At 56.7% G+C, this 23,639-nt stretch overlaps 1 protein-coding gene across 1 annotated transcript in view; it reads right to left on the bottom strand.

The window, feature by feature from the left end:
* The window catches only part of LOC126183274 (trichohyalin-like), a 35,700-nt gene extending 16,438 nt beyond the window's left edge, over positions 1 to 19,262 (bottom strand). Inside the window, exons 1-2 of the mRNA XM_049925097.1 lie at positions 18,975 to 19,262; positions 8,635 to 16,825 (exon numbers count right to left, since the gene is read on the bottom strand). Coding sequence (XP_049781054.1) covers positions 8,635 to 16,825; positions 18,975 to 19,262 — 8,479 coding nt within the window. The remainder of the gene's footprint in view (positions 1 to 8,634; positions 16,826 to 18,974) is intronic.
* Between the last annotated feature and the right edge of the window lie 4,377 nt (positions 19,263 to 23,639).

Here is a 23,639-nt window from a genome sequence, read left to right on the forward strand (position 1 = left end):
TGATTCCCAACGTTTCGTCTCCGACTGCGGGAGACATCTTCAAGGGGGTCCGTAGCTTGATGGAAGGTCCAACACACACACACTGGCTCGCTACTGACTGCCGCTAAATTCCGTGTCCGCGCGCCCCCGCGCCGCGGCGTGACTTCATGTGTTTTGAAAACGTCAGTGCAATTGGCCGCTGTCCGTCGTCGTCGATCGCCGTTGCCATCACCCAGTAGTGGACGAGTGGTACACATCTTCTTTAACACCGGCATCCATATACCGTTTAATTTGACGCCCTCCTCCTTTCTGTTGAAATTATTTGGGTGTTTAGCGATTTCGATCGCCTCCCTGTAGAGCCTTTCGTAATATCCGTTCGTGGCCGCTAGTACTTGCGTCTCCTCGAAACGAATATTGTGGTTCCCTGGCTAGAAAGCATGCTCCGCAACAGCTGATCGTTCCGTTTCTCCTCTTCTACAATTTCCCTTGTGCTCTTCCAAACGTTTAGAAACAGTTCTTTTAGTGGTACCCACATAAACATCACCACAGATGCATGGGATCCTATACACTCCAGATTTTTCGAATGGTTTGCGAGCGTCCTTGGCAGGCCTAAGGAAGATACAGGAATACCTTAGGCCTGCCAAGGACGCTCGCAAACCATTCGAAAAATCTGGAGTGTATAGGATCCCATGCAGCTGTGGTGATGTTTATGTCGGTACCACTAAAAGAACTGTTTCTAAACGTTTGGAAGAGCACAAGGGAAATTGTAGAAGAAGAGAAACGGAACGATCAGCTGTTGCGGAGCATGCTTTCCAGCCAGGGAACCACAATATTCGTTTCGAGGAGACGCAAGTACTAGCGGCCACGAGCGGATATTACGAAAGGCTCTACAGGGAGGCGATCGAAATCGCTAAACACCCAAATAATTTCAACAGAAAGGAGGAGGGCGTCAAATTAAACGGTATATGGATGCCGGTGTTAAAGAAGATGTGTACCACTCGTCCACTACTGGGTGATGGCAACGGCGATCGACGACGACGGACAGCGGCCAATTGCACTGACGTTTTCAAAACACGTGACGTCACGCCGCGGCGCGGGGGCGCGCGGACACGGAATTTAGCGGCAGTCAGTAGCGAGCCAGTGTGTGTCTGTTGGACCTTCCATCAAGCTACGGACCCCCTTGAAGATGTCTCCCGCAGTCGGAGACGAAACGTTGGGAATCACCACAGCATTCATCGACCGACCACGGCATAACAGCCCGGATAATTATAATGGACATGATATTTCCGGCCGTGAAAGTTTACATTTTAGTATCATTACAGTAACTGTAGCGGCTATAATAGTGTCAGATGGAGTTTGCGTTTATGTCAACTGTCTGTAGTGAAACTGTACCCCTTCAAACCATCCTTGAAGCTGTGGCTATCAGAATGACGATGGAGGAAATAACTGTGCAATATATACATTCCTCCAGATGGTGCAGAACCCCTGGATGTATTAACTGCATTGACTGATAAACTCCCTAAACCTTTGCTACTTTTGGGAGATTTTAACACCCATAACCCCTTGTGGGTTGTCACTGTGCTTACTGGCCAAGACAGAGATGTTGAAACTTTACTGTCTCGGTTCGACCTCCGTCTCTTAAATACTGGGACCGCCACACATTCCAGTGTGGCTCATGGTAGTTACTCAGCCATCGATTTATCACTTTGCAGCCCAAGACTTCTCCCATCTACCCACTGGAGAACATGTGACGACCTGTGTGGTAGTGACCACTTCTCCATCTTACTGTCACTGCCCCAGTGTCATGCTCATGGACAGCTGCGCAGATTGGCTTTAAACACGGCAGACTGGGAAACTTTCACCTCTGCTGTCATAGTTCAATCTCCCCAACACAGTAACATCTATGTGATGGTTGAGCAGGTGACTACAGCAATTGTTTCTGTTGTGGACTGGCAAGACAGCCAACCCACTAGGAGGAAGCCGAAAGGCACGCATTTAAGTTCACGCAGGCTGGCGTGAGGTCTGGAACAGGACACGGAATGAGACTAGTAAAAAAAAGTACGTAGCTTTTGGAATACTTAACTTTAATCAATAATTGGTGAACATCGCTCTCGATGGTACATGTTTTACAGCATCAATAGTAACTGGTAATGGCGCCTTGCTAGGTCGTAGCAAATGACGTAGCTGAAGGCCATGCTAACTATCGTCTCGGCAAATGAGAGCGTAATTTGTCAGTGAACCATCGGTAGCAAAGTCGGCTGTACAACTGGGGCGAGTGCTAGGAAGTCTCTCTAGACCTGCCGTGTGGCGGCGCTCGGTCTGCAATCACTGATAGTGGCGACACGCGGGTCCGACGTATACTAACGGACCGCGGCCGATTTAAAGGCTACCACCCAGCAAGTGTGGTGTCTGGCTGTGACACCACAGTTTCTGCGGCAGAAAACGCGATCCCTCGTTCTTTATGGTGCCCGAGGGGTAAGGCAGTCCCTTGGTGGTCGCCGGAAGTCGCTGAAGCAATTAAGGAGCGCCAGCGATCTCTACAGTAGCATAAGCGGCACCCGGCCATGGAGCACCTCATCCGGTAGCCTTTAAAAAGCTCTGTGCCCGCGTTCGCCAGCTTATCAAACGACGGCAGCAGGAATGTTGGGAGAGATACATCTCGACCATTAGACGCCATACGTCACCTTCCCACGTCTGTGCAAAGTTCAAACATCTTTCTGGGTACCAGACCCCAACGGGTCTGCGCTGGAGAATTACCCCCAGCCTTTCACACTCTATCTGCGGCTGGACGAGAACATCCTCTCATTCAATACACGCCACAGTGAACAGTATAACGCCCCATTTACAAAGTGGGAGCTCCTCAGTGCACTTGCACATTGCCCTGACACAGCTCCTGGGCTTGATCGGATCCACAGCCAGATGCTTAATCGTCTCTCATCTGACTATGTGACAACTCCTCATCTTCAACCAGATCTGGTGCAGTGGCGTCTTTCCATTGCAATGGCGGGAGAGCACCATCATTCCGGTGCTCAAACCCGGAAAAAACCCGCTTGATATGGATAGCCATCGGCCCATCTGCCTCACCAACATTCTTTGTAAGCTGCTGGAATGTATGGTATGTGGGCGGTTTGGTTGGGTCCGTTTAGTCACATGGCCTACTGGCTCCATGCCGGGGTGGGTTCTGCCAGGGTCGATCTACCACTGCTAATCTTGTGTCCGTAGTCTGCCATCCAAACAGCCTTTTCCAGACGCCAATGCCTGGTTGCTGTCAGCATTGATTTACGAAAACCATATGACACGACCTAGCGACATCATATCCTTGTCACATTGTATGAGTAGCGTCTCTGGGCCCACTCTGGATGTTCATCGAAAACCTCTTGTCACTCCATGTCCAAGTTGGTACCTCCTATAGAACGACCCATATCCAGGAGAATGAAGTTCTACAGGGCTCTGGATTCTCTGTTTTTAGTGGCCATTAACGGTCTAGGAGCAGCTGTTGGACCCTCCATCTCACCTTCTCTGTATGCAGACGAATTATGCATTTAGTACTGCTGCTCCAGTACTGGTGTTGCTGAGCGTCACCTATAGGGAGCCATCCACAAGGTGCAGTTGTGGGCTGTAGCCCACGGCCTCCAGTTTCCAGACGCAAAGTCGTGTGTCATGCACTTCTGTCGGCGTCGTACCATTCATCTGGACCCAGAACTTTACCTTCATGACGATCCACTCACTGTAGTGGAGACACACAAATTCTTAGGACTGGTTTTCGTTGCTCGATTGACTTGGCTTCCTCATCTTCGTCAGCTTAAGCAGAAGTGCTGGCAGCACCTCAATGCCTGCCGACGCCTGAGCAATCCGATTGGGGTGCAGGTAGCTGTACGCTGCTGCGACTCCACAGAGCCCTTGTCCGATCCCGAATTGACTATGGGAGTGTGGTTTATGGTTTGGCAGCGCCCTCAGCGTTGCATTTACTCGACCCTGTGTATTATTGCGAGGTTCAACTAGCGACAGGAGCTTTTAGGACGAGTCCGGTGACCAGTGTACTGGTGAAAGCTGGGGTCCCTCCATTGCAAATTAGACGTGCAAAACTGCTCGCCAGTTATGTAGCACACATTCATAATTCTCCTGAGCATCCAAATTACCCTTTCCTTTTCCCCAACTAAGGCAGTCCATCTCCCACAACGGCAACCCAGATCAGGGGGCTAACGACTACGGTTTGCATAAAATAGCTTCTGTCTGGAGTCCTTGCCTGTATTACCTCTCCTCGAGGTCCATTCACGTATATCTCCATGTTGTAAGCCTCAGCCACAGCTTTGTCTAAATCTTTCACGTGGCCTTAACGACTCCATTAACCTTGCGGCTCTCCACTGTCACTTCATCTCGATTCTTGACATGCACCGAGGCCACAAAGTGGTTTGCACTGACGGCTCGATGGCTGATGCTCTCGTCAGCTTCGCGTATGTCCATGGAGGACATATTGAACAGCATTCCTTCCCGATGGCTGCAGTTCCTCCACGGCCGAGCTGTTGGCTGTATCTTGTGCTCTTGAGCACATCTGTTCATGCCTTGGGGAGTCGTTTCTGTGTGCCGACTCCTCGAGCAGCCTACAAGGTATCGACCAGTGCTCCCCTCGTCATCCGTTGGTAGCGACCATCTAGGAGTTCATCTATGCCTGGAATGGTTCGGTCTTCAGTGGTGTTTCTCTGGACCCCAGGTCACGTCGGAATCTCAGGCAACAAACTTGCCGACAGGCTGGCCAACAGGCTACGTGGAAACCACTCGTGGAGATCGGCTTCTCTGCAACTGACCAACATGCAGTAAGTACTACGCCGCAAAGTTTTGCGGCTTTTGGAGACGAAAAGGCATAACCTCAGCATGCACAACAAACTGCGTGCCATTAGGGAGACTACGATTGTGTGGCAGTCCTCCATGTGGACCTCTCGCAGGGACTCCGTGGTTCTCTGCCAGCTCCGCATTGGCCTCGTTTGTGTGACACACGGCTACCTCTTGTGCCGTGATGACCCACCTCAGTCAGTGTCGGTGTGGCGCCAGGGTGACGGTGGCCCATATCTTGGTGAGCTGTCCTCCTTTGGCTGCCCTGCGACGGACTCTTCAGCTACTGGACATGTTGCCATTAATTTTAGCTGACAACGCCTCATTGGCTAATTTAGTTTTAAGTTTTATTCGTGAGGGTGGGTTTGTAACACCACAGCTCTTATGCTGTATGAATTTATTTTGCTTTTCCTTTATTTAATGTTACATTGTTGATCGTATGTAAATGTGTTTGAATCGATAACATAAAATTGTGTACTCTTTTCTTTGTCAAACCATTGATGTCGTGATTTAATTCTATGCAAAGTAGTGTATCTGCAATTTATATTCTTTGTCCCACTTGGAGGGAACAAAACTTACTGTATATAATTGTAATTTTGTGTGAATAATTTTTTGTAGAAGTGTCAATATGTGAAAATGTTCTGTTTCATTTAATGTATTTGTTTGCTGTTATGTAAACTGCTGACCTTCACTTAGGACTCTTAGTTATTCTGTATGTAAAAGGTGTAGTGGTTCCCCTCAGGAACGGAACTGTGTAGCACGCGCAAATTGTGGTTGGCCTAGGTGGAAAAGGTGGAACTGATAGTCAGTCGGAGATTAGCCAGCAGTCGGAGATTAGCCAGCAGTCGGGGACGAGCTACGAGTCGGGGACGAGCAACCAGTCGGAAACGAGCCAGTCGTCGGAGACGAGCTAAGAGTCCGTGCACTGCTAGTATAAAGGTGCATATTGTGATGATCCAGAGAGAGGCTTTTCCTGCTTCTTTCCAAGGCCTTGGATGGATGGATAAATAGCTGGAACTATTATGGAATTTGTATGAGTCATCGCCACGAAGATATGATAGAGTCCGGCAATTCTACCTGCAATTCCACCTACCAACATGCAGTTGCCACCACGTTGTGCAATCACTGTAACGTAATACTATATTGATGTACAGTGAAGGATCAGCCTAATGGATGTGTTAGTGTGCTGAAATATAAGGTAATTCATATCTGAATTTTATGTACCTACCTTGATTTTACTCCTCATCATAACACCTCTCAGGGTCCTCTCCGTTTGAGCTAAAGTGATTACCGAGTGTCCCTACTGAAAGAACATTAAAAACCAGTGTTTTCCTTTTTTTTTTTCAAATTGATGCCCTTTGAACATAGTAAAGAGAAAGTTAAATTTAATGATGCTTGTTGAAATGATTTTCCTAGTAAAACTGCTTACTAAAGTGCTGTTACCAACTTCAAAATTAAAAGTCCTTAAGACTGAGGCTTATAAAGTAAACGAACACATCATTGTCTGTAGTAAATTCTAAAAGGTGAGTCAGTTTCTTGCAATTTTGTCAACATTGTGTTTCGTTGTAGTAAAAGTGAGAAAGCTGTAGTTGTGAAACGTTACATTCTCATGTTTGCTAAGTGTTTGTGTATCTTGTGTATTAGAAGTGCATGTTAATAGCAATGTCAAAAAGACCATTCACTTTAAGTAAGCCTGAAAGTAATAGGGTGTTTCGGTATCTCTTATAATTCTGAAAATAGTTCATGCTGCTCTAACTGTTAGCTTCAATCTTAAAACATATGTGTGTCAGAGTTCATTGCACTCGCGTGTTGCTAAGTCTAGGTTGTGTTTGTTGTGTTTGTCCATTATAGTTACTTATACCTACTTTCATAAACGAGAGCGTTAATCATTCTCTTGCCTAATTAGGTTGGCGACCGTTTCCCTTATTCTAGGAACAGTATTGCTACGCAAAATTTTGTTTGTCACTATTCCAATATTTACGTAATTCTGACTTTCATTTCCGATAAGCCACCTCCATTAGGAACAACACGGTCAATTTAACAAAATTCCTCTCAGAGGGTAACACTGCTCTGTTGCTTTGTGCCATAGTTTCTTTTACAAAATTGTTTTATGTTACAACCTGCTTCTAGCATTGAGGTTATGGTACAGTAGTAGCAGGTGGGAGTGTTATAAAGTGACTGACAATCCAATCCGCTCCGTGTAGTAAAGCCCACAACATGGTAGTGGCGTACTTCCTTCCAGCTACATTGACGTGATGAGGTCCTCCTCACCCGTTTTCATATAGGCTGCAGCACTATGATGCACGGTTTCTTGCCCCAGCGAGAGGACCCTCTGATGTGTGGCGCTTGTTGCGTACATATCACTCTGCGCCACGTTTTATTGGATAGTTTCATTTTACAGCCAGTGGGCTGCAGCTGATTTGCCCACGGATCTGCAACCTATTTTAGGTAGTGATCAAACGAATGTAGCTAGTTTTAAACTTTCGTAAATTGTCCAACGTTTTTACCGTGGTTTTGAGCAGGCGATTTAAATACGTTCACAGGGTGACAGGCTCGCCCATATTTTACGTAAGTGGTCAGCCAGTGACGTTTTCCTGTGCCTTCCTTTAAGCTCTGTTCTCGTTGTGCCTGTGTTTTAGTATCTTGTATAGCATCTTTTATTGTTTCCAGTTGTGTTTGCGTGTATCATCACGTTTTAATTTTTTTTCATATCCGTTGATTTTTAGTGCGTGTAAGAGCGCTGGTAACCTCGCCGTTGAGCACCCGTAACCGTGTGACTGCTTATTTCAACCAAAGGTAGACGAGTATTCGTATCCAAAGGAATGTGGTTTTCTGCTATAAATAAGTCATTTCAGTGCAAGTAACTCCAGCCTGGCTTGCTAGCGGAGACATAAACAGTGCCAACAGAATCAGCAAAGATGAGAGGGTACAATAGAAATGGTATGTAAGACGCTAGTAAGTGATAAATTAGTCCAGTGAACCTATAGATTTGTATTCTTTTCACTCTCCCACCAACCCCCCGTCCCTCCCTCTCTTGCGACTTTGCTTCGATTTGTCCTGCGACTCCAAGTCCTCCGTTTCACATGCCAGTCTTCGTCAACAATTCGAGGCTCTTCTTGCCTCGTTTCACGATGCAGATGTAGTCTAAACCGATGGTTCTGTCGTCGATGGACGCACTGGGTTTGCTTTCATCCATGGCGACTTCGTTGAGCAGCATTCCCTGCCCTCTAGGAGCAGTATTTTCACTGCGGAGCAGGTTGCTCTTTATCTTGCACTCGCTCACCTTTCCTCCTGCCCTGGGGAATCATTTGTCATATGCAGTGACTCCGCACTCGATTGCAAGCACGCGACCAGTGTTTTTCTCGGGACCCTTTGGTGTGCGGTATTCAAGATGCTGTTTTTGCTCTCGCAGAGTGTGGTCGTTCAGCGACGGTTGTCCCTCTGCGGGTCTGGGGTAAGAATAGGCCCGAGGTATTCCTGTCTGCCGTAAGAGGCGACTAAAAGCAGTCCCTCCACCTCAACGGAGTACTTTGCGCCTGCGTCCGGAGACGGACGGTTCATCGACTTCGATTTGTCGTCATTTTGGTTTTTCGCTTATTCTGGTTTCTTTCTTTCTTCCTTCATTTCTTTCCTTTCTTTGTCCTTTTCCCTCTCTCACTGTTTTCCTTACTTTTTATCTTGCCTCCTCCTTCTCTCTTCTTGCCTCCTCTCCTCCTCTCTTCGTCCTTCTCACCCCCTTTCTTCCTCCTTCTCGCCCACTCTCTTCCTCCTTCTCGCCCACTCTCTTCCTCCTTCTCGCCCACTCTCTTCCTCCTTCTCGCCCACTCTCTTCCTCCTTCTCGCCCACTCTCTTCCTCCTTCTCGCCCACTCTCTTCCTCCTTCTCGCCCACTCTCTTCCTCCTTCTCGCCCACTCTCTTCCTCCTTCTCGCCCACTCTCTTCCTCCTTCTCGCCCACTCTCTTCCTCCTTCTCGCCCACTCTCTTCCTCCTTCTCGCCCACTCTCTTCCTCCTTCTCGCCCACTCTCTTCCTCCTTCTCGCCCACTCTCTTCCTCCTTCTCGCCCACTCTCTTCCTCCTTCTCGCCCACTCTCTTCCTCCTTCTCGCCCACTCTCTTCCTCCTTCTCGCCCACTCTCTTCCTCCTTCTCGCCCACTCTCTTCCTCCTTCTCGCCCACTCTCTTCCTCCTTCTCGCCCACTCTCTTCCTCCTTCTCGCCCACTCTCTTCCTCCTTCTCGCCCACTCTCTTCCTCCTTCTCGCCCACTCTCTTCCTCCTTCTCGCCCACTCTCTTCCTCCTTCTCGCCCACTCTCTTCCTCCTTCTCGCCCACTCTCTTCCTCCTTCTCGCCCACTCTCTTCCTCCTTCTCGCCCACTCTCTTCCTCCTTCTCGCCCACTCTCTTCCTCCTTCTCGCCCACTCTCTTCCTCCTTCTCGCCCACTCTCTTCCTCCTTCCCGCCTCCTCTCTTCCTCCTTCCCGCCTCCTCTCTTCCTCCTTCTCGCCCACTCTCTTCCTCCTTCCCGCCTCCTCTCTTCCTCCTTCCCGCCTCCGCTCTTCCTCCTTCCCGCCTCCTCTCTTCCTCCTTCCCGCCTCCTCTCTTCCTCCTTCCCGCCTCCTCTCTTCCTCCTTCCCGCCTCGTCTGTCCCTCCTTCCCGCCTCGTCTGTCCCTCCTTCTCGCCTCGTCTGTCCCTCCTTCTCGCCTCGTCTGTCCCTCCTTCTCGCCTCGTCTGTCCCTCCTTCTCGCCTCGTCTCTGCCTCCTTCTCGCCTCGTCTGTCCCTCCTTCTCGCCTCGTCTGTCCCTCCTTCTCGCCTCGTCTCTGCCTCCTTCTCGCCTCGTCTCTGCCTCCTTCTCGCCTCGTCTCTGCCTCCTTCTCGCCTCGTCTCTGCCTCCTTCTCGCCTCGTCTCTGCCTCCTTCTCGCCTCGTCTCTGCCTCCTTCTCGCCTCGTCTCTGCCTCCTTCTCGCCTCGTCTCTGCCTCCTTCTCGCCTCGTCTCTGCCTCCTTCTCGCCTCGTCTCTGCCTCCTTCTCGCCTCGTCTCTGCCTCCTTCTCGCCTCGTCTCTGCCTCCTTCTCGCCTCGTCTCTGCCTCCTTCTCGCCTCGTCTCTGCCTCCTTCTCGCCTCGTCTCTGCCTCCTTCTCGCCTCGTCTCTGCCTCCTTCTCGCCTCGTCTCTGCCTCCTTCTCGCCTCGTCTCTGCCTCCTTCTCGCCTCGTCTCTGCCTCCTTCTCGCCTCGTCTCTGCCTCCTTCTCGCCTCGTCTCTGCCTCCTTCTCGCCTCGTCTCTGCCTCCTTCTCGCCTCGTCTCTGCCTCCTTCTCGCCTCGTCTCTGCCTCCTTCTCGCCTCGTCTCTGCCTCCTTCTCGCCTCGTCTCTGCCTCCTTCTCGCCTCGTCTCTGCCTCCTTCTCGCCTCGTCTCTGCCTCCTTCTCGCCTCGTCTCTGCCTCCTTCTCGCCTCGTCTCTGCCTCCTTCTCGCCTCGTCTCTGCCTCCTTCTCGCCTCGTCTCTGCCTCCTTCTCGCCTCGTCTCTGCCTCCTTCTCGCCTCGTCTCTGCCTCCTTCTCGCCTCGTCTCTGCCTCCTTCTCGCCCACTCTCTTCCTCCTTCTCGCCCACTCTCTTCCTCCTTCTCGCCCACTCTCTTCCTCCTTCTCGCCCACTCTCTTCCTCCTTCTCGCCCACTCTCTTCCTCCTTCTCGCCCACTCTCTTCCTCCTTCTCGCCCACTCTCTTCCTCCTTCCCGCCTCCTCTCTTCCTCCTTCCCGCCTCCTCTCTTCCTCCTTCCCGCCTCCTCTCTTCCTCCTTCCCGCCTCCGCTCTTCCTCCTTCCCGCCTCCTCTCTTCCTCCTTCCCGCCTCCTCTCTTCCTCCTTCCCGCCTCGTCTGTCCCTCCTTCCCGCCTCGTCTGTCCCTCCTTCCCGCCTCGTCTGTCCCTCCTTCCCGCCTCGTCTGTCCCTCCTTCACGCCTCGTCTGTCCCTCCTTCTCGCCTCGTCTGTCCCTCCTTCTCGCCTCGTCTGTCCCTCCTTCTCGCCTCGTCTGTCCCTCCTTCTCGCCTCGTCTGTCCCTCCTTCTCGCCTCGTCTCTGCCTCCTTCTCGCCTCGTCTCTGCCTCCTTCTCGCCTCGTCTCTGCCTCCTTCTCGCCTCGTCTCTGCCTCCTTCTCGCCTCGTCTCTGCCTCCTTCTCGCCTCGTCTCTGCCTCCTTCTCGCCTCGTCTCTGCCTCCTTCTCGCCTCGTCTCTGCCTCCTTCTCGCCTCGTCTCTGCCTCCTTCTCGCCTCGTCTCTGCCTCCTTCTCGCCTCGTCTCTGCCTCCTTCTCGCCTCGTCTCTGCCTCCTTCTCGCCTCGTCTCTGCCTCCTTCTCGCCTCGTCTCCGCCTCCTTCTCGCCTCGTCTCCGCCTCCTTCTCGCCTCGTCTCCGCCTCCTTCTCGCCTCGTCTCCGCCTCCTTCTCGCCTCGTCTCCGCCTCCTTCTCGCCTCGTCTCTGCCTCCTTCTCGCCTCGTCTCTGCCTCCTTCTCGCCTCGTCTCTGCCTCCTTCTCGCCTCGTCTCTGCCTCCTTCTCGCCTCGTCTCTGCCTCCTTCTCGCCTCGTCTCTGCCTCCTTCTCGCCTCGTCTCTGCCTCCTTCTCGCCTCGTCTCTGCCTCCTTCTCGCCTCGTCTCTGCCTCCTTCTCGCCTCGTCTCTGCCTCCTTCTCGCCTCGTCTCTGCCTCCTTCTCGCCTCGTCTCTGCCTCCTTCTCGCCTCGTCTCTGCCTCCTTCTCGCCTCGTCTCTGCCTCCTTCTCGCCTCGTCTCTGCCTCCTTCTCGCCTCGTCTCTGCCTCCTTCTCGCCTCGTCTCTGCCTCCTTCTCGCCTCGTCTCTGCCTCCTTCTCGCCTCGTCTCTGCCTCCTTCTCGCCTCGTCTCTGCCTCCTTCTCGCCTCGTCTCTGCCTCCTTCTCGCCTCGTCTCTGCCTCCTTCTCGCCTCGTCTCTGCCTCCTTCTCGCCTCGTCTCTGCCTCCTTCTCGCCTCGTCTCTGCCTCCTTCTCGCCTCGTCTCTGCCTCCTTCTCGCCTCGTCTCTGCCTCCTTCTCGCCTCGTCTCTGCCTCCTTCTCGCCTCGTCTCTGCCTCCTTCTCGCCTCGTCTCTGCCTCCTTCTCGCCTCGTCTCTGCCTCCTTCTCGCCTCGTCTCTGCCTCCTTCTCGCCTCGTCTCTGCCTCCTTCTCGCCTCGTCTCTGCCTCCTTCTCGCCTCGTCTGTCCCTCCTTCTCGCCTCGTCTGTCCCTCCTTCTCGCCTCGTCTGTCCCTCCTTCTCGCCTCGTCTGTCCCTCCTTCTCGCCTCGTCTCTGCCTCCTTCTCGCCTCGTCTGTCCCTCCTTCTCGCCTCGTCTGTCCCTCCTTCTCGCCTCGTCTGTCCCTCCTTCTCGCCTCGTCTCTGCCTCCTTCTCGCCTCGTCTCTGCCTCCTTCTCGCCTCGTCTCTGCCTCCTTCTCGCCTCGTCTCTGCCTCCTTCTCGCCTCGTCTCTGCCTCCTTCTCGCCTCGTCTCTGCCTCCTTCTCGCCTCGTCTCTGCCTCCTTCTCGCCTCGTCTCTGCCTCCTTCTCGCCCACTCTCTTCCTCCTTCTCGCCCACTCTCTTCCTCCTTCTCGCCCACTCTCTTCCTCCTTCTCGCCCACTCTCTTCCTCCTTCTCGCCCACTCTCTTCCTCCTTCTCGCCCACTCTCTTCCTCCTTCCCGCCTCCTCTCTTCCTCCTTCCCGCCTCCTCTCTTCCTCCTTCCCGCCTCCTCTCTTCCTCCTTCCCGCCTCCTCTCTTCCTCCTTCCCGCCTCCTCTCTTCCTCCTTCCCGCCTCCGCTCTTCCTCCTTCCCGCCTCCTCTCTTCCTCCTTCCCGCCTCCTCTCTTCCTCCTTCCCGCCTCGTCTGTCCCTCCTTCCCGCCTCGTCTGTCCCTCCTTCCCGCCTCGTCTGTCCCTCCTTCCCGCCTCGTCTGTCCCTCCTTCCCGCCTCGTCTGTCCCTCCTTCCCGCCTCGTCTGTCCCTCCTTCCCGCCTCGTCTGTCCCTCCTTCCCGCCTCGTCTGTCCCTCCTTCTCGCCTCGTCTGTCCCTCCTTCTCGCCTCGTCTCTGCCTCCTTCTCGCCTCGTCTCTGCCTCCTTCTCGCCTCGTCTCTGCCTCCTTCTCGCCTCGTCTCTGCCTCCTTCTCGCCTCGTCTCTGCCTCCTTCTCGCCTCGTCTCTGCCTCCTTCTCGCCTCGTCTCTGCCTCCTTCTCGCCTCGTCTCTGCCTCCTTCTCGCCTCGTCTCTGCCTCCTTCTCGCCTCGTCTCTGCCTCCTTCTCGCCTCGTCTCTGCCTCCTTCTCGCCTCGTCTCTGCCTCCTTCTCGCCTCGTCTCTGCCTCCTTCTCGCCTCGTCTCTGCCTCCTTCTCGCCTCGTCTCTGCCTCCTTCTCGCCTCGTCTCTGCCTCCTTCTCGCCTCGTCTCTGCCTCCTTCTCGCCTCGTCTCTGCCTCCTTCTCGCCTCGTCTCTGCCTCCTTCTCGCCTCGTCTCTGCCTCCTTCTCGCCTCGTCTCTGCCTCCTTCTCGCCTCGTCTCTGCCTCCTTCTCGCCTCGTCTCTGCCTCCTTCTCGCCTCGTCTCTGCCTCCTTCTCGCCTCGTCTCTGCCTCCTTCTCGCCTCGTCTCTGCCTCCTTCTCGCCTCGTCTCTGCCTCCTTCTCGCCCACTCTCTTCCTCCTTCTCGCCCACTCTCTTCCTCCTTCTCGCCCACTCTCTTCCTCCTTCTCGCCCACTCTCTTCCTCCTTCTCGCCCACTCTCTTCCTCCTTCTCGCCCACTCTCTTCCTCCTTCTCGCCCACTCTCTTCCTCCTTCCCGCCTCCTCTCTTCCTCCTTCCCGCCTCCTCTCTTCCTCCTTCCCGCCTCCTCTCTTCCTCCTTCCCGCCTCCTCTCTTCCTCCTTCCCGCCTCCTCTCTTCCTCCTTCCCGCCTCCGCTCTTCCTCCTTCCCGCCTCCTCTCTTCCTCCTTCCCGCCTCCTCTCTTCCTCCTTCCCGCCTCGTCTGTCCCTCCTTCCCGCCTCGTCTGTCCCTCCTTCCCGCCTCGTCTGTCCCTCCTTCCCGCCTCGTCTGTCCCTCCTTCCCGCCTCGTCTGTCCCTCCTTCCCGCCTCGTCTGTCCCTCCTTCCCGCCTCGTCTGTCCCTCCTTCCCGCCTCGTCTGTCCCTCCTTCTCGCCTCGTCTGTCCCTCCTTCTCGCCTCGTCTCTGCCTCCTTCTCGCCTCGTCTCTGCCTCCTTCTCGCCTCGTCTCTGCCTCCTTCTCGCCTCGTCTCTGCCTCCTTCTCGCCTCGTCTCTGCCTCCTTCTCGCCTCGTCTCTGCCTCCTTCTCGCCTCGTCTCTGCCTCCTTCTCGCCTCGTCTCTGCCTCCTTCTCGCCTCGTCTCTGCCTCCTTCTCGCCTCGTCTCCGCCTCCTTCTCGCCTCGTCTCCGCCTCCTTCTCGCCTCGTCTCCGCCTCCTTCTCGCCTCGTCTCCGCCTCCTTCTCGCCTCGTCTCCGCCTCCTTCTCGCCTCGTCTCCGCCTCCTTCTCGCCTCGTCTCCGCCTCCTTCTCGCCTCGTCTCTGCCTCCTTCTCGCCTCGTCTCTGCCTCCTTCTCGCCTCGTCTCTGCCTCCTTCTCGCCTCGTCTCTGCCTCCTTCTCGCCTCGTCTCTGCCTCCTTCTCGCCTCGTCTCTGCCTCCTTCTCGCCTCGTCTCTGCCTCCTTCTCGCCTCGTCTCTGCCTCCTTCTCGCCTCGTCTCTGCCTCCTTCTCGCCTCGTCTCTGCCTCCTTCTCGCCTCGTCTCTGCCTCCTTCTCGCCTCGTCTCTGCCTCCTTCTCGCCTCGTCTCTGCCTCCTTCTCGCCTCGTCTCTGCCTCCTTCTCGCCTCGTCTGTCCCTCCTTCTCGCCTCGTCTCTGCCTCCTTCTCGCCTCGTCTGTCCCTCCTTCTCGCCTCGTCTGTCCCTCCTTCTCGCCTCGTCTGTCCCTCCTTCTCGCCTCGTCTCTGCCTCCTTCTCGCCTCGTCTCTGCCTCCTTCTCGCCTCGTCTCTGCCTCCTTCTCGCCTCGTCTCTGCCTCCTTCTCGCCTCGTCTCTGCCTCCTTCTCGCCTCGTCTCTGCCTCCTTCTCGCCTCGTCTCTGCCTCCTTCTCGCCTCGTCTCTGCCTCCTTCTCGCCTCGTCTCTGCCTCCTTCTCGCCTCGTCTCTGCCTCCTTCTCGCCTCGTCTCTGCCTCCTTCTCGCCTCGTCTCTGCCTCCTTCTCGCCTCGTCTCTGCCTCCTTCTCGCCTCGTCTCTGCCTCCTTCTCGCCTCGTCTCTGCCTCCTTCTCGCCTCGTCTCTGCCTCCTTCTCGCCTCGTCTCTGCCTCCTTCTCGCCTCGTCTCTGCCTCCTTCTCGCCTCGTCTCTGCCTCCTTCTCGCCTCGTCTCTGCCTCCTTCTCGCCTCGTCTCTGCCTCCTTCTCGCCTCGTCTCTGCCTCCTTCTCGCCTCGTCTCTGCCTCCTTCTCGCCTCGTCTCTGCCTCCTTCTCGCCTCGTCTCTGCCTCCTTCTCGCCTCGTCTCTGCCTCCTTCTCGCCTCGTCTCTGCCTCCTTCTCGCCTCGTCTCTGCCTCCTTCTCGCCTCGTCTCTGCCTCCTTCTCGCCTCGTCTCTGCCTCCTTCTCGCCTCGTCTCTGCCTCCTTCTCGCCTCGTCTCTGCCTCCTTCTCGCCTCGTCTCTGCCTCCTTCTCGCCTCGTCTCTGCCTCCTTCTCGCCTCGTCTCTGCCTCCTTCTCGCCTCGTCTCTGCCTCCTTCTCGCCTCGTCTCTGCCTCCTTCTCGCCTCGTCTCTGCCTCCTTCTCGCCTCGTCTCTGCCTCCTTCTCGCCTCGTCTCTGCCTCCTTCTCGCCTCGTCTCTGCCTCCTTCTCGCCCACTCTCTTCCTCCTTCTCGCCCACTCTCTTCCTCCTTCTCGCCCACTCTCTTCCTCCTTCTCGCCCACTCTCTTCCTCCTTCTCGCCCACTCTCTTCCTCCTTCTCGCCCACTCTCTTCCTCCTTCTCGCCCACTCTCTTCCTCCTTCTCGCCCACTCTCTTCCTCCTTCCCGCCTCCTCTCTTCCTCCTTCCCGCCTCCTCTCTTCCTCCTTCCCGCCTCCTCTCTTCCTCCTTCCCGCCTCCTCTCTTCCTCCTTCCCGCCTCCGCTCTTCCTCCTTCCCGCCTCCGCTCTTCCTCCTTCCCGCCTCCTCTCTTCCTCCTTCCCGCCTCCTCTCTTCCTCCTTCCCGCCTCGTCTGTCCCTCCTTCCCGCCTCGTCTGTCCCTCCTTCCCGCCTCGTCTGTCCCTCCTTCCCGCCTCGTCTGTCCCTCCTTCTCGCCTCGTCTGTCCCTCCTTCTCGCCTCGTCTGTCCCTCCTTCTCGCCTCGTCTGTCCCTCCTTCTCGCCTCGTCTCTGCCTCCTTCTCGCCTCGTCTCTGCCTCCTTCTCGCCTCGTCTCTGCCTCCTTCTCGCCTCGTCTCTGCCTCCTTCTCGCCTCGTCTCTGCCTCCTTCTCGCCTCGTCTCCGCCTCCTTCTCGCCTCGTCTCCGCCTCCTTCTCGCCTCGTCTCCGCCTCCTTCTCGCCTCGTCTCCGCCTCCTTCTCGCCTCGTCTCCGCCTCCTTCTCGCCTCGTCTCCGCCTCCTTCTCGCCTCGTCTCCGCCTCCTTCTCGCCTCGTCTCCGCCTCCTTCTCGCCTCGTCTCCGCCTCCTTCTCGCCTCGTCTCTGCCTCCTTCTCGCCTCGTCTCTGCCTCCTTCTCGCCTCGTCTCTGCCTCCTTCTCGCCTCGTCTCTGCCTCCTTCTCGCCTCGTCTCTGCCTCCTTCTCGCCTCGTCTCTGCCTCCTTCTCGCCTCGTCTCTGCCTCCTTCTCGCCTCGTCTCTGCCTCCTTCTCGCCTCGTCTCTGCCTCCTTCTCGCCTCGTCTCCCCCTCCTTCTCGCCTCGTCTCCCCCTGCTTCTCGCCTCGTCTCCCCCTGCTTCTCGCCTCGTCTCCCCCTGCTTCTCGCCTCGTCTCCCCCTGCTTCTCGCCTCGTCTCCCCCTGCTTCTCGCCTCGTCTCCCCCTGCTTCTCGCCTCGTCTCCCCCTGCTTCTCGCCTCGTCTCCCCCCCTCCTCGCCTCGTCTCCCCCCCTCCCCTCCTCGCCTCGTCTCCCCCCCTCCCCTCCTCGCCTCGTCTCCCACCCCTCCCCTCCTCGCCTCGTCTCCCACCCCTCCCCTCCTCGCCTCGTCTCCCACCCCTCCCCTCCTCGCCTCGTCTCCCCCCCTCCCCTCCTCGCCTCGTCTCCCCCCCTCCCCTCCTCGCCTCGTCTCCCCCCCTCCCCTCCTCGCCTCGTCTCCCCCCCTCCCCTCCTCGCCTCGTCTCCCCCCCTCCCCTCCTCGCCTCGTCTCCCCCCCTCCCCTCCTCGCCTCGTCTCCCCCCCTCCCCTCCTCGCCTCGTCTCCCCCCCTCCCCCCCAAGCCTCGTCTCTCCCCCTCCCCTCCTCGCCTCGTCTCCCCCCCTCCCCTCCTCGCCTCGTCTCCCCCCCTCCCCTCCTCGCCTCGTCTCCCCCCCTCCCCTCCTCGCCTCGTCTCCCCCCCTCCCCTCCTCGCCTCGTCTCCCCCCCTCCCCTCCTCGCCTCGTCTCCCCCCCTCCCCTCCTCGCCTCGTCTCCCCCCCTCCCCTCCTCGCCTCGTCTCCCCCCCTCCCCTCCTCGCCTCGTCTCCCCCCCTCCCCTCCTCGCCTCGTCTCCCCCCCTCCCCTCCTCGCCTCGTCTCCCCCCCTCCCCTCCTCGCCTCGTCTCCCCCCCTCCCCTCCTCGCCTCGTCTCCCCCCCTCCCCTCCTCGCCTCGTCTCCCCCCCTCCCCTCCTCGCCTCGTCTCCCCCCCTCCCCTCCTCGCCTCGTCTCCCCCCCCTCCCCTCCTCGCCTCGTCTCCCCCCCCTCCCCTCCTCGCCTCGTCTCCCCCCCCCTCCCCTCCTCGCCTCGTCTCCCCCCCCTCCCCTCCTCGCCTCGTCTCCCCCCCCTCCCCTCCTCGCCTCGTCTCCCCCCCCTCCCCTCCTCGCCTCGTCTCCCCCCCCCCTCCCCTCCTCGCCTCGTCTCCCCCCCCCCTCCCCTCCTCGCCTCGTCTCCCCCCCCCCTCCCCTCCTCGCCTCGTCTCCCCCCCTCCCCTCCTCGCCTCGTCTCCCCCCCTCCCCTCCTCGCCTCGTCTCCCCCCCTCCCCTCCTCGCCTCGTCTCCCCCCCTCCCCTCCTCGCCTCGTCTCCCCCCCTCCCCTCCTCGCCTCGTCTCCCCCCCTCCCCTCCTCGCCTCGTCTCCCCCCCTCCCCTCCTCGCCTCGTCTCCCCCCCTCCCCTCCTCGCCTCGTCTCCCCCCCTCCCCTCCTCGCCTCGTCTCCCCCCCTCCCCTCCTCGCCTCGTCTCCCCCCCTCCCCTCCTCGCCTCGTCTCCCCCCCTCCCCTCCTCGCCTCGTCTCCCCCCCTCCCCTCCTCGCCTCGTCTCCCCCCCTCCCCTCCTCGCCTCGTCTCTCCCCCCTCCCCTCCTCGCCTCGTCTCTCCCCCCTCCCCTCCTCGCCTCGTCTCTCCCCCCTCCCCTCCTCGCCTCGTCTCTCCCCCCTCCCCTCCTCGCCTCGTCTCTCCCCCCTCCCCTCCTCGCCTCGTCTCTCCCCCCTCCCCTCCTCGCCTCGTCTCTCCCCCCTCCCCTCCTCGCCTCGTCTCTCCCCCCTCCCCTCCTCGCCTCGTCTCTCCCCCCTCCCCTCCTCGCCTCGTCTCTCCCCCCTCCCCTCCTCGCCTCGTCTCTCCCCCCTCCCCTCCTCGCCTCGTCTCTCCCCCCTCCCCTCCTCGCCTCGTCTCTCCCCCCTCCCCTCCTCGCCTCGTCTCTCCCCCCTCCCCTCCTCGCCTCGTCTCTCCCCCCTCCCCTCCTCGCCTCGTCTCTCCCCCCTCCCCTCCTCGCCTCGTCTCTCCCCCCTCCCCTCCTCGCCTCGTCTCTCCCCCCTCCCCTCCTCGCCTCGTCTCTCCCCCCTCCCCTCCTCGCCTCGTCTCTCCCCCCTCCCCTCCTCGCCTCGTCTCTCCCCCCTCCCCTCCTCGCCTCGTCTCTCCCCCCTCCCCTCCTCGCCTCGTCTCTCCCCCCTCCCCTCCTCGCCTCGTCTCTCCCCCCTCCCCTCCTCGCCTCGTCTCTCCCCCCTCCCCTCCTCGCCTCGTCTCTCCCCCCCCCTCATCGCCTCGTCTCTCCCCCCCCTCATCGCCTCGTCTCTGCCCCCTCCTCGCCCCGTCTCTGCCCCCGCCTCGCGCCGTCTCTGCCTCCGGCCTCGCGCCGTCTCGGCCTCCGGCCTCGCCTCGCCTCGGCCTCCGCCTCCGCCTCGCCTCGGCCTCCGGCCTCGCGCCGTCTCGGCCTCCGGCCTCGCCTCGCCTCGGCCTCCGCCTCCGCCTCGCCTCGGCCTCCGCCTCCTCCTCGCCTCGTCCCCCTTTCCTCCTCGCCTCGCCTCTGCCTCCTCCTCGCCCCGCCTGTCCCTCCCCCTAGCCTCTCCCTCCATCCCTCCTCGCCTCCTTATCCACCCTATGGTGTATGTCCTTTCTCTCCCTCTCTCCATCTCTCCCTTTCTCCATCTCTCCCTTTTTTCCTACTCTTCTTACCTCCCTGTGCGTGCCTGAAGTCCGACCCATGCATAGCCGCTGACGGAGTGAAGCGTAATTCCCCACTCTGGGTCGACAAGTAGGGCCCGTGCGTACCCCCTGGTAAAGGCCTGGCCCAGGAAGTGGTGATTGCCCGAGCTGACACTATCTGACCATGCTGATTTGTCCCTCTGTCCGTTTCTCGGGAGGTGTGATCTGAGGTGTAAACATTCACCTAAGGCGGAGCGCCCTCTTTGAGGTTCCCCATATGGAAGGAGCGCGTCATCGGAGACACTGGCAATCATGGGGGATTCATCCGCAGTGGATTTCTGTTCTTCTCTAGACTTCTGCCCAAAAACGGAAATTTGAGCAGCTACCAGTGACAAAAGTACTACCGCCTGCCCCAAAGTTCCTCGTAGTTTCTAGATCTGAGGATAGAAAGGATTTTTCATCTGTCAACACTTTCGTTATTCAGAAGGGCGTAAATGCCATAGCCGTACCTGTCAATGCGTACCGTTACCTTGTTGTTGGAAACTGAGAGCCTTTCAGGCACAAGAAACTGCTTCTGGCCACACTCCTGTACACGTTCCCTGTCCGGGTGGAGGCTCACTGCACTTTGAATTCGTCGCATGGTGTGGTATATACTAGGTAACTCAACGAATTGACTGACGAGGAGATTCTTGTCTCGCTGAGCCGAGCGTGACGGCTGTCCATTGGGTCATTAAAAAGGTCGACAATGACCTTGTACCAACCCGGACACTTTTCTTGACCTATGATAGTGTTCAGCTGCTGTCGCGCTTCAAAGTGGGCTATGAGGTTATTTCTGTTCGCCCCTATGTCCCAACACCTACGTGCTGCTACCAGTGTCAGCGTTTTAAGCACACCCGCCAGTCTTGGTCTAATGCGGCTAAATGCGTCACTTGTGGCAGGGACGCCCATGAGGGCGACTGTCCACCTCCGTCTCCTCGTTGCGTGAACTGTCAGGGTGACCATGCAGTGTCCTCTCGCGACTGTCCCATCTACAAGGATGAACGCTGTGTACAGGAAATTCGGGTCAAAGAGAAAGTGTCCACCTCGGCTGCTCGCAAGCTTTTTGCTAGTAGGAAGCCCACGCTGCTCCCAGCGGGGAAATAAAGTACCGTCCTCGCCTCTCCTCGGCCTACTAAGGAGATATCGACACAGACATGCGTTCTGACCTTAAGCGCTACCGTCGCCCGTTCGGCTAGTGCTAAAATCGCCCAGTCAATGTCTCCTCTTCCTCCCGTCACCCCTAAGACACAAGCACCTTCATCTTCTACCAAGACGAAGACCCAGAAGTCAGATGCATGGGCCTTCAAGAAGGAACCATCCCGTGAAGACTCCTTACGTACCCCGAACTCCCAGCCATCGATTAGTACTTCGACTAAACGACCTTCCAAGAAGGCTCACAAGAAGAAAAGCTCTCCTTCTCCGCCACAACGCGTTTCTTCACCTGCGCCACCCAGCGGTTGCCGCCCCAGGCCGTCCTCCGTTTCGCCTGGCCGCACCGCTGGTAGCCGAACATCTGGCCGTCGGAGGAAGCTCCCCATCCCGACCATCTTAACATGTTGGCCGAAGATCCTCTTGAAAAAATGGAAGATGACTCCCCGCCTATTGATAGCGGCAGCAGTGCTCGCTCGAAGCCAGGCCCTCAGCGGCCTTCGAGGTGACCCCTTCTTGCTTTTTCTTTTTCTTCCCACCATAGCTCTTTTTCATTGGAATATTCGCGGCATTTGCTCTAACAGAGAAGAATTATTTGCTTCTAAGCTTGCGCTGTCCGCTCGTAGTAGCTCTCCAGGAAACGAAGCTCCACCCCTGCGATTGTATTGACTTGGCACACTATACCTCTGTGCGTTTTGACGTACCCACTATGGCAGGTATTCTGGCTCACGGCGGGGTTATGTTCCTGGTCCGGGATGATATTTACTATGATTCCATCACATTGCACACCGATCTGCAGGCAGTTGCCGTCCGAATTACTCTCCCCATTTTCACATTTTCCATTTGTACTGTTTACGCTCCATCGTCGTCTGCCGTTACTAGGGCAGACATGATGCAAATTATTGCTCAGCTACCTGCACCATTTTTGATGACTGGAGACTTCAATGCCCACCATCCCCTTTGGGGCTCTCCAGCATCCTGCCCGAGAGGCTCCCTGTTAGCAGACCTTTTCAACCACCTCAATCTTGTCTGCCTCAATACTGGCGCCCCTACTTTTCTTTCGGACACAACTCTCACCTATTCCCATTTAGACCTCTCTATAAGTACTACCCAACTTGCACGCCGGTTTGAGTGGTACACACTTTCTGATACGTATTCGATCGACCACTTCCCTTGTGTTATCCATCTCCTGCATCATACCCCATCTCCATGCTCAACTAGTTGGAACATCTCGAAAGCAGACTGGGGGCTCTTCTCTTCCAGGGCGACATTTCAGGATCAAAACTTCGCAAGCTGCCATAGTCATGTCGCACACCTCACGGAAGTTATTCTCACTGCTGCTGAATATTCCATCCCTCATACTACTTCTTCTCTACGTCGCGTACCGGTCCCCTGGTGGACCGCAGCATGTACAGACGCTTTACGTGCTCGTCGACGTGCTCTACGCACCTTTAAACGCCACCCTAAGATGGTGAATTGTATTATAAAAGATTACGTGCGCAGTGTCATCGCGTTATTAAAGAAAGCCAGCTGGGCTGCTTTCACAAGCACCTTCAACAGTTTTACTCCTTCTTCTGTTGTCTGGGGTAGCCTGCGCCGGCTATCTGGCACTAAGGTCCACTCACCAGTTTCTGGCTTGACGGTCGCGAATGACGTCCTTGTGGCCCCTGAGGATGTCTCCAATGCCTTCGGCCGATTTTTCGCAGAGGTTTCGAGCTCCGCTCATTACCACCCTGCCTTCCTCCCCCTAAAACAGCCAGAGGAGGCAAGGCCACCTAACTTCCGCTTATCGAATCATGAAAGTTATAATGTCATATTAATGTTATAATGCCTCATTCAGCACGCGGAAACTGGAAAATACACTTGCCCGGTCAAGGTCCTCCGCTTCAGGGCCTGATTTTATTCATATTCAGATGCTGAAGAACCTTTCTTCTGCGGGTAAAGGTTTTCTTCTTCGTACTTATAATCGCATCTGGATTGCGGGTCATGTTCCCACATGCTGGCGCGAGTCTATTATTGTGCCAATTCCTAAGCCGGGGAAGGACAAGTACTTGCCTTCCAGTTATCGACCCATTTCCCTTAGCAGCTGTCTCTGTAAGGTGATGGAGCGAATGGTTAACTCGCGTTTGGTTTGGGTGCTCGAATCTCGACGCCTACTTACCAATGTACAATGTGGATTTCGTAATCGCCACTCTGCTGTTGACCATCCGGTTACCTTGTCGAACTTCATTATGAATAACTTCTTGCAGAAGCGCCCGACCGCGGCTGTGTTCTTTGATCTGGAGAAGGCTTAAGACGCCTGTTGGAGGGCGGGCATTCTCCGCACCATGCATACATGGGGCCTTCTCGGTCGCCTCCCTCTTTTTAATCGTCCGTTTTTAATGGATCGAAAGTTCAGGGTACGTGTGGGTTCTGTCCTGTCCGGCGCCTTTCGCCAGGAGAATGTGCCACAGGGTTAAGTTTTGAGCGACACTCTCTTTGCCACAGTGATCAATCCAATAATGGATTGCCTCCCAGCTGATGTATCAGGCTCCCCTTTCGTGGACGATTTTTCCGTCTACTGCAGCGCGCAGCATACATGTTTCCTGGAGCGCGGTCTTCAGCTTTGTCTTGACCGTCTTTACTCCTGGAGTGTCACCAATGGCTTCCGTTTTTCTGCCGAGAAGACGGTCTGTGTTAACTTCTGGCGCCCACCGTCCTTACGACTCGTTCTCCCATTCGTGGAAACAACAGAATTCTTAGGTCTTACATTTGACAGGAAACTTAGCTGCTCTCCACATGTCATATTTGGCTGCCCGTTGTACCCGTTCCCTAAACGCCCTCCGTGTTCTCAGCGGTACGTCGTGGGGAGCGGATTGAACCGTCCTACTTCGCGTATATCGGTCGATCGTCCGCTCAAAGCTGGATTATGGGAGCTTTGTATACTCCTCTGCACGGCCGTCCATCTTACGCCTCCCCAACTCTATACAACATCGGGGGTTACGTCTTGCGATCGGAGTGTTCTATACTATTCCCGTCGAGAGTCTTCATGCTGAAGCCGGTGAATTGTCACTAACCTACCAGCGCGATATACTGCTTTGTCGGTATGCCTGTCGGCTATTATCAATGCCCGACCACCC

This window comes from Schistocerca cancellata, chromosome 4 (genome assembly GCF_023864275.1).
Source record: "Schistocerca cancellata isolate TAMUIC-IGC-003103 chromosome 4, iqSchCanc2.1, whole genome shotgun sequence".
Lineage (NCBI taxonomy): Eukaryota > Metazoa > Arthropoda > Insecta > Orthoptera > Acrididae > Schistocerca > Schistocerca cancellata.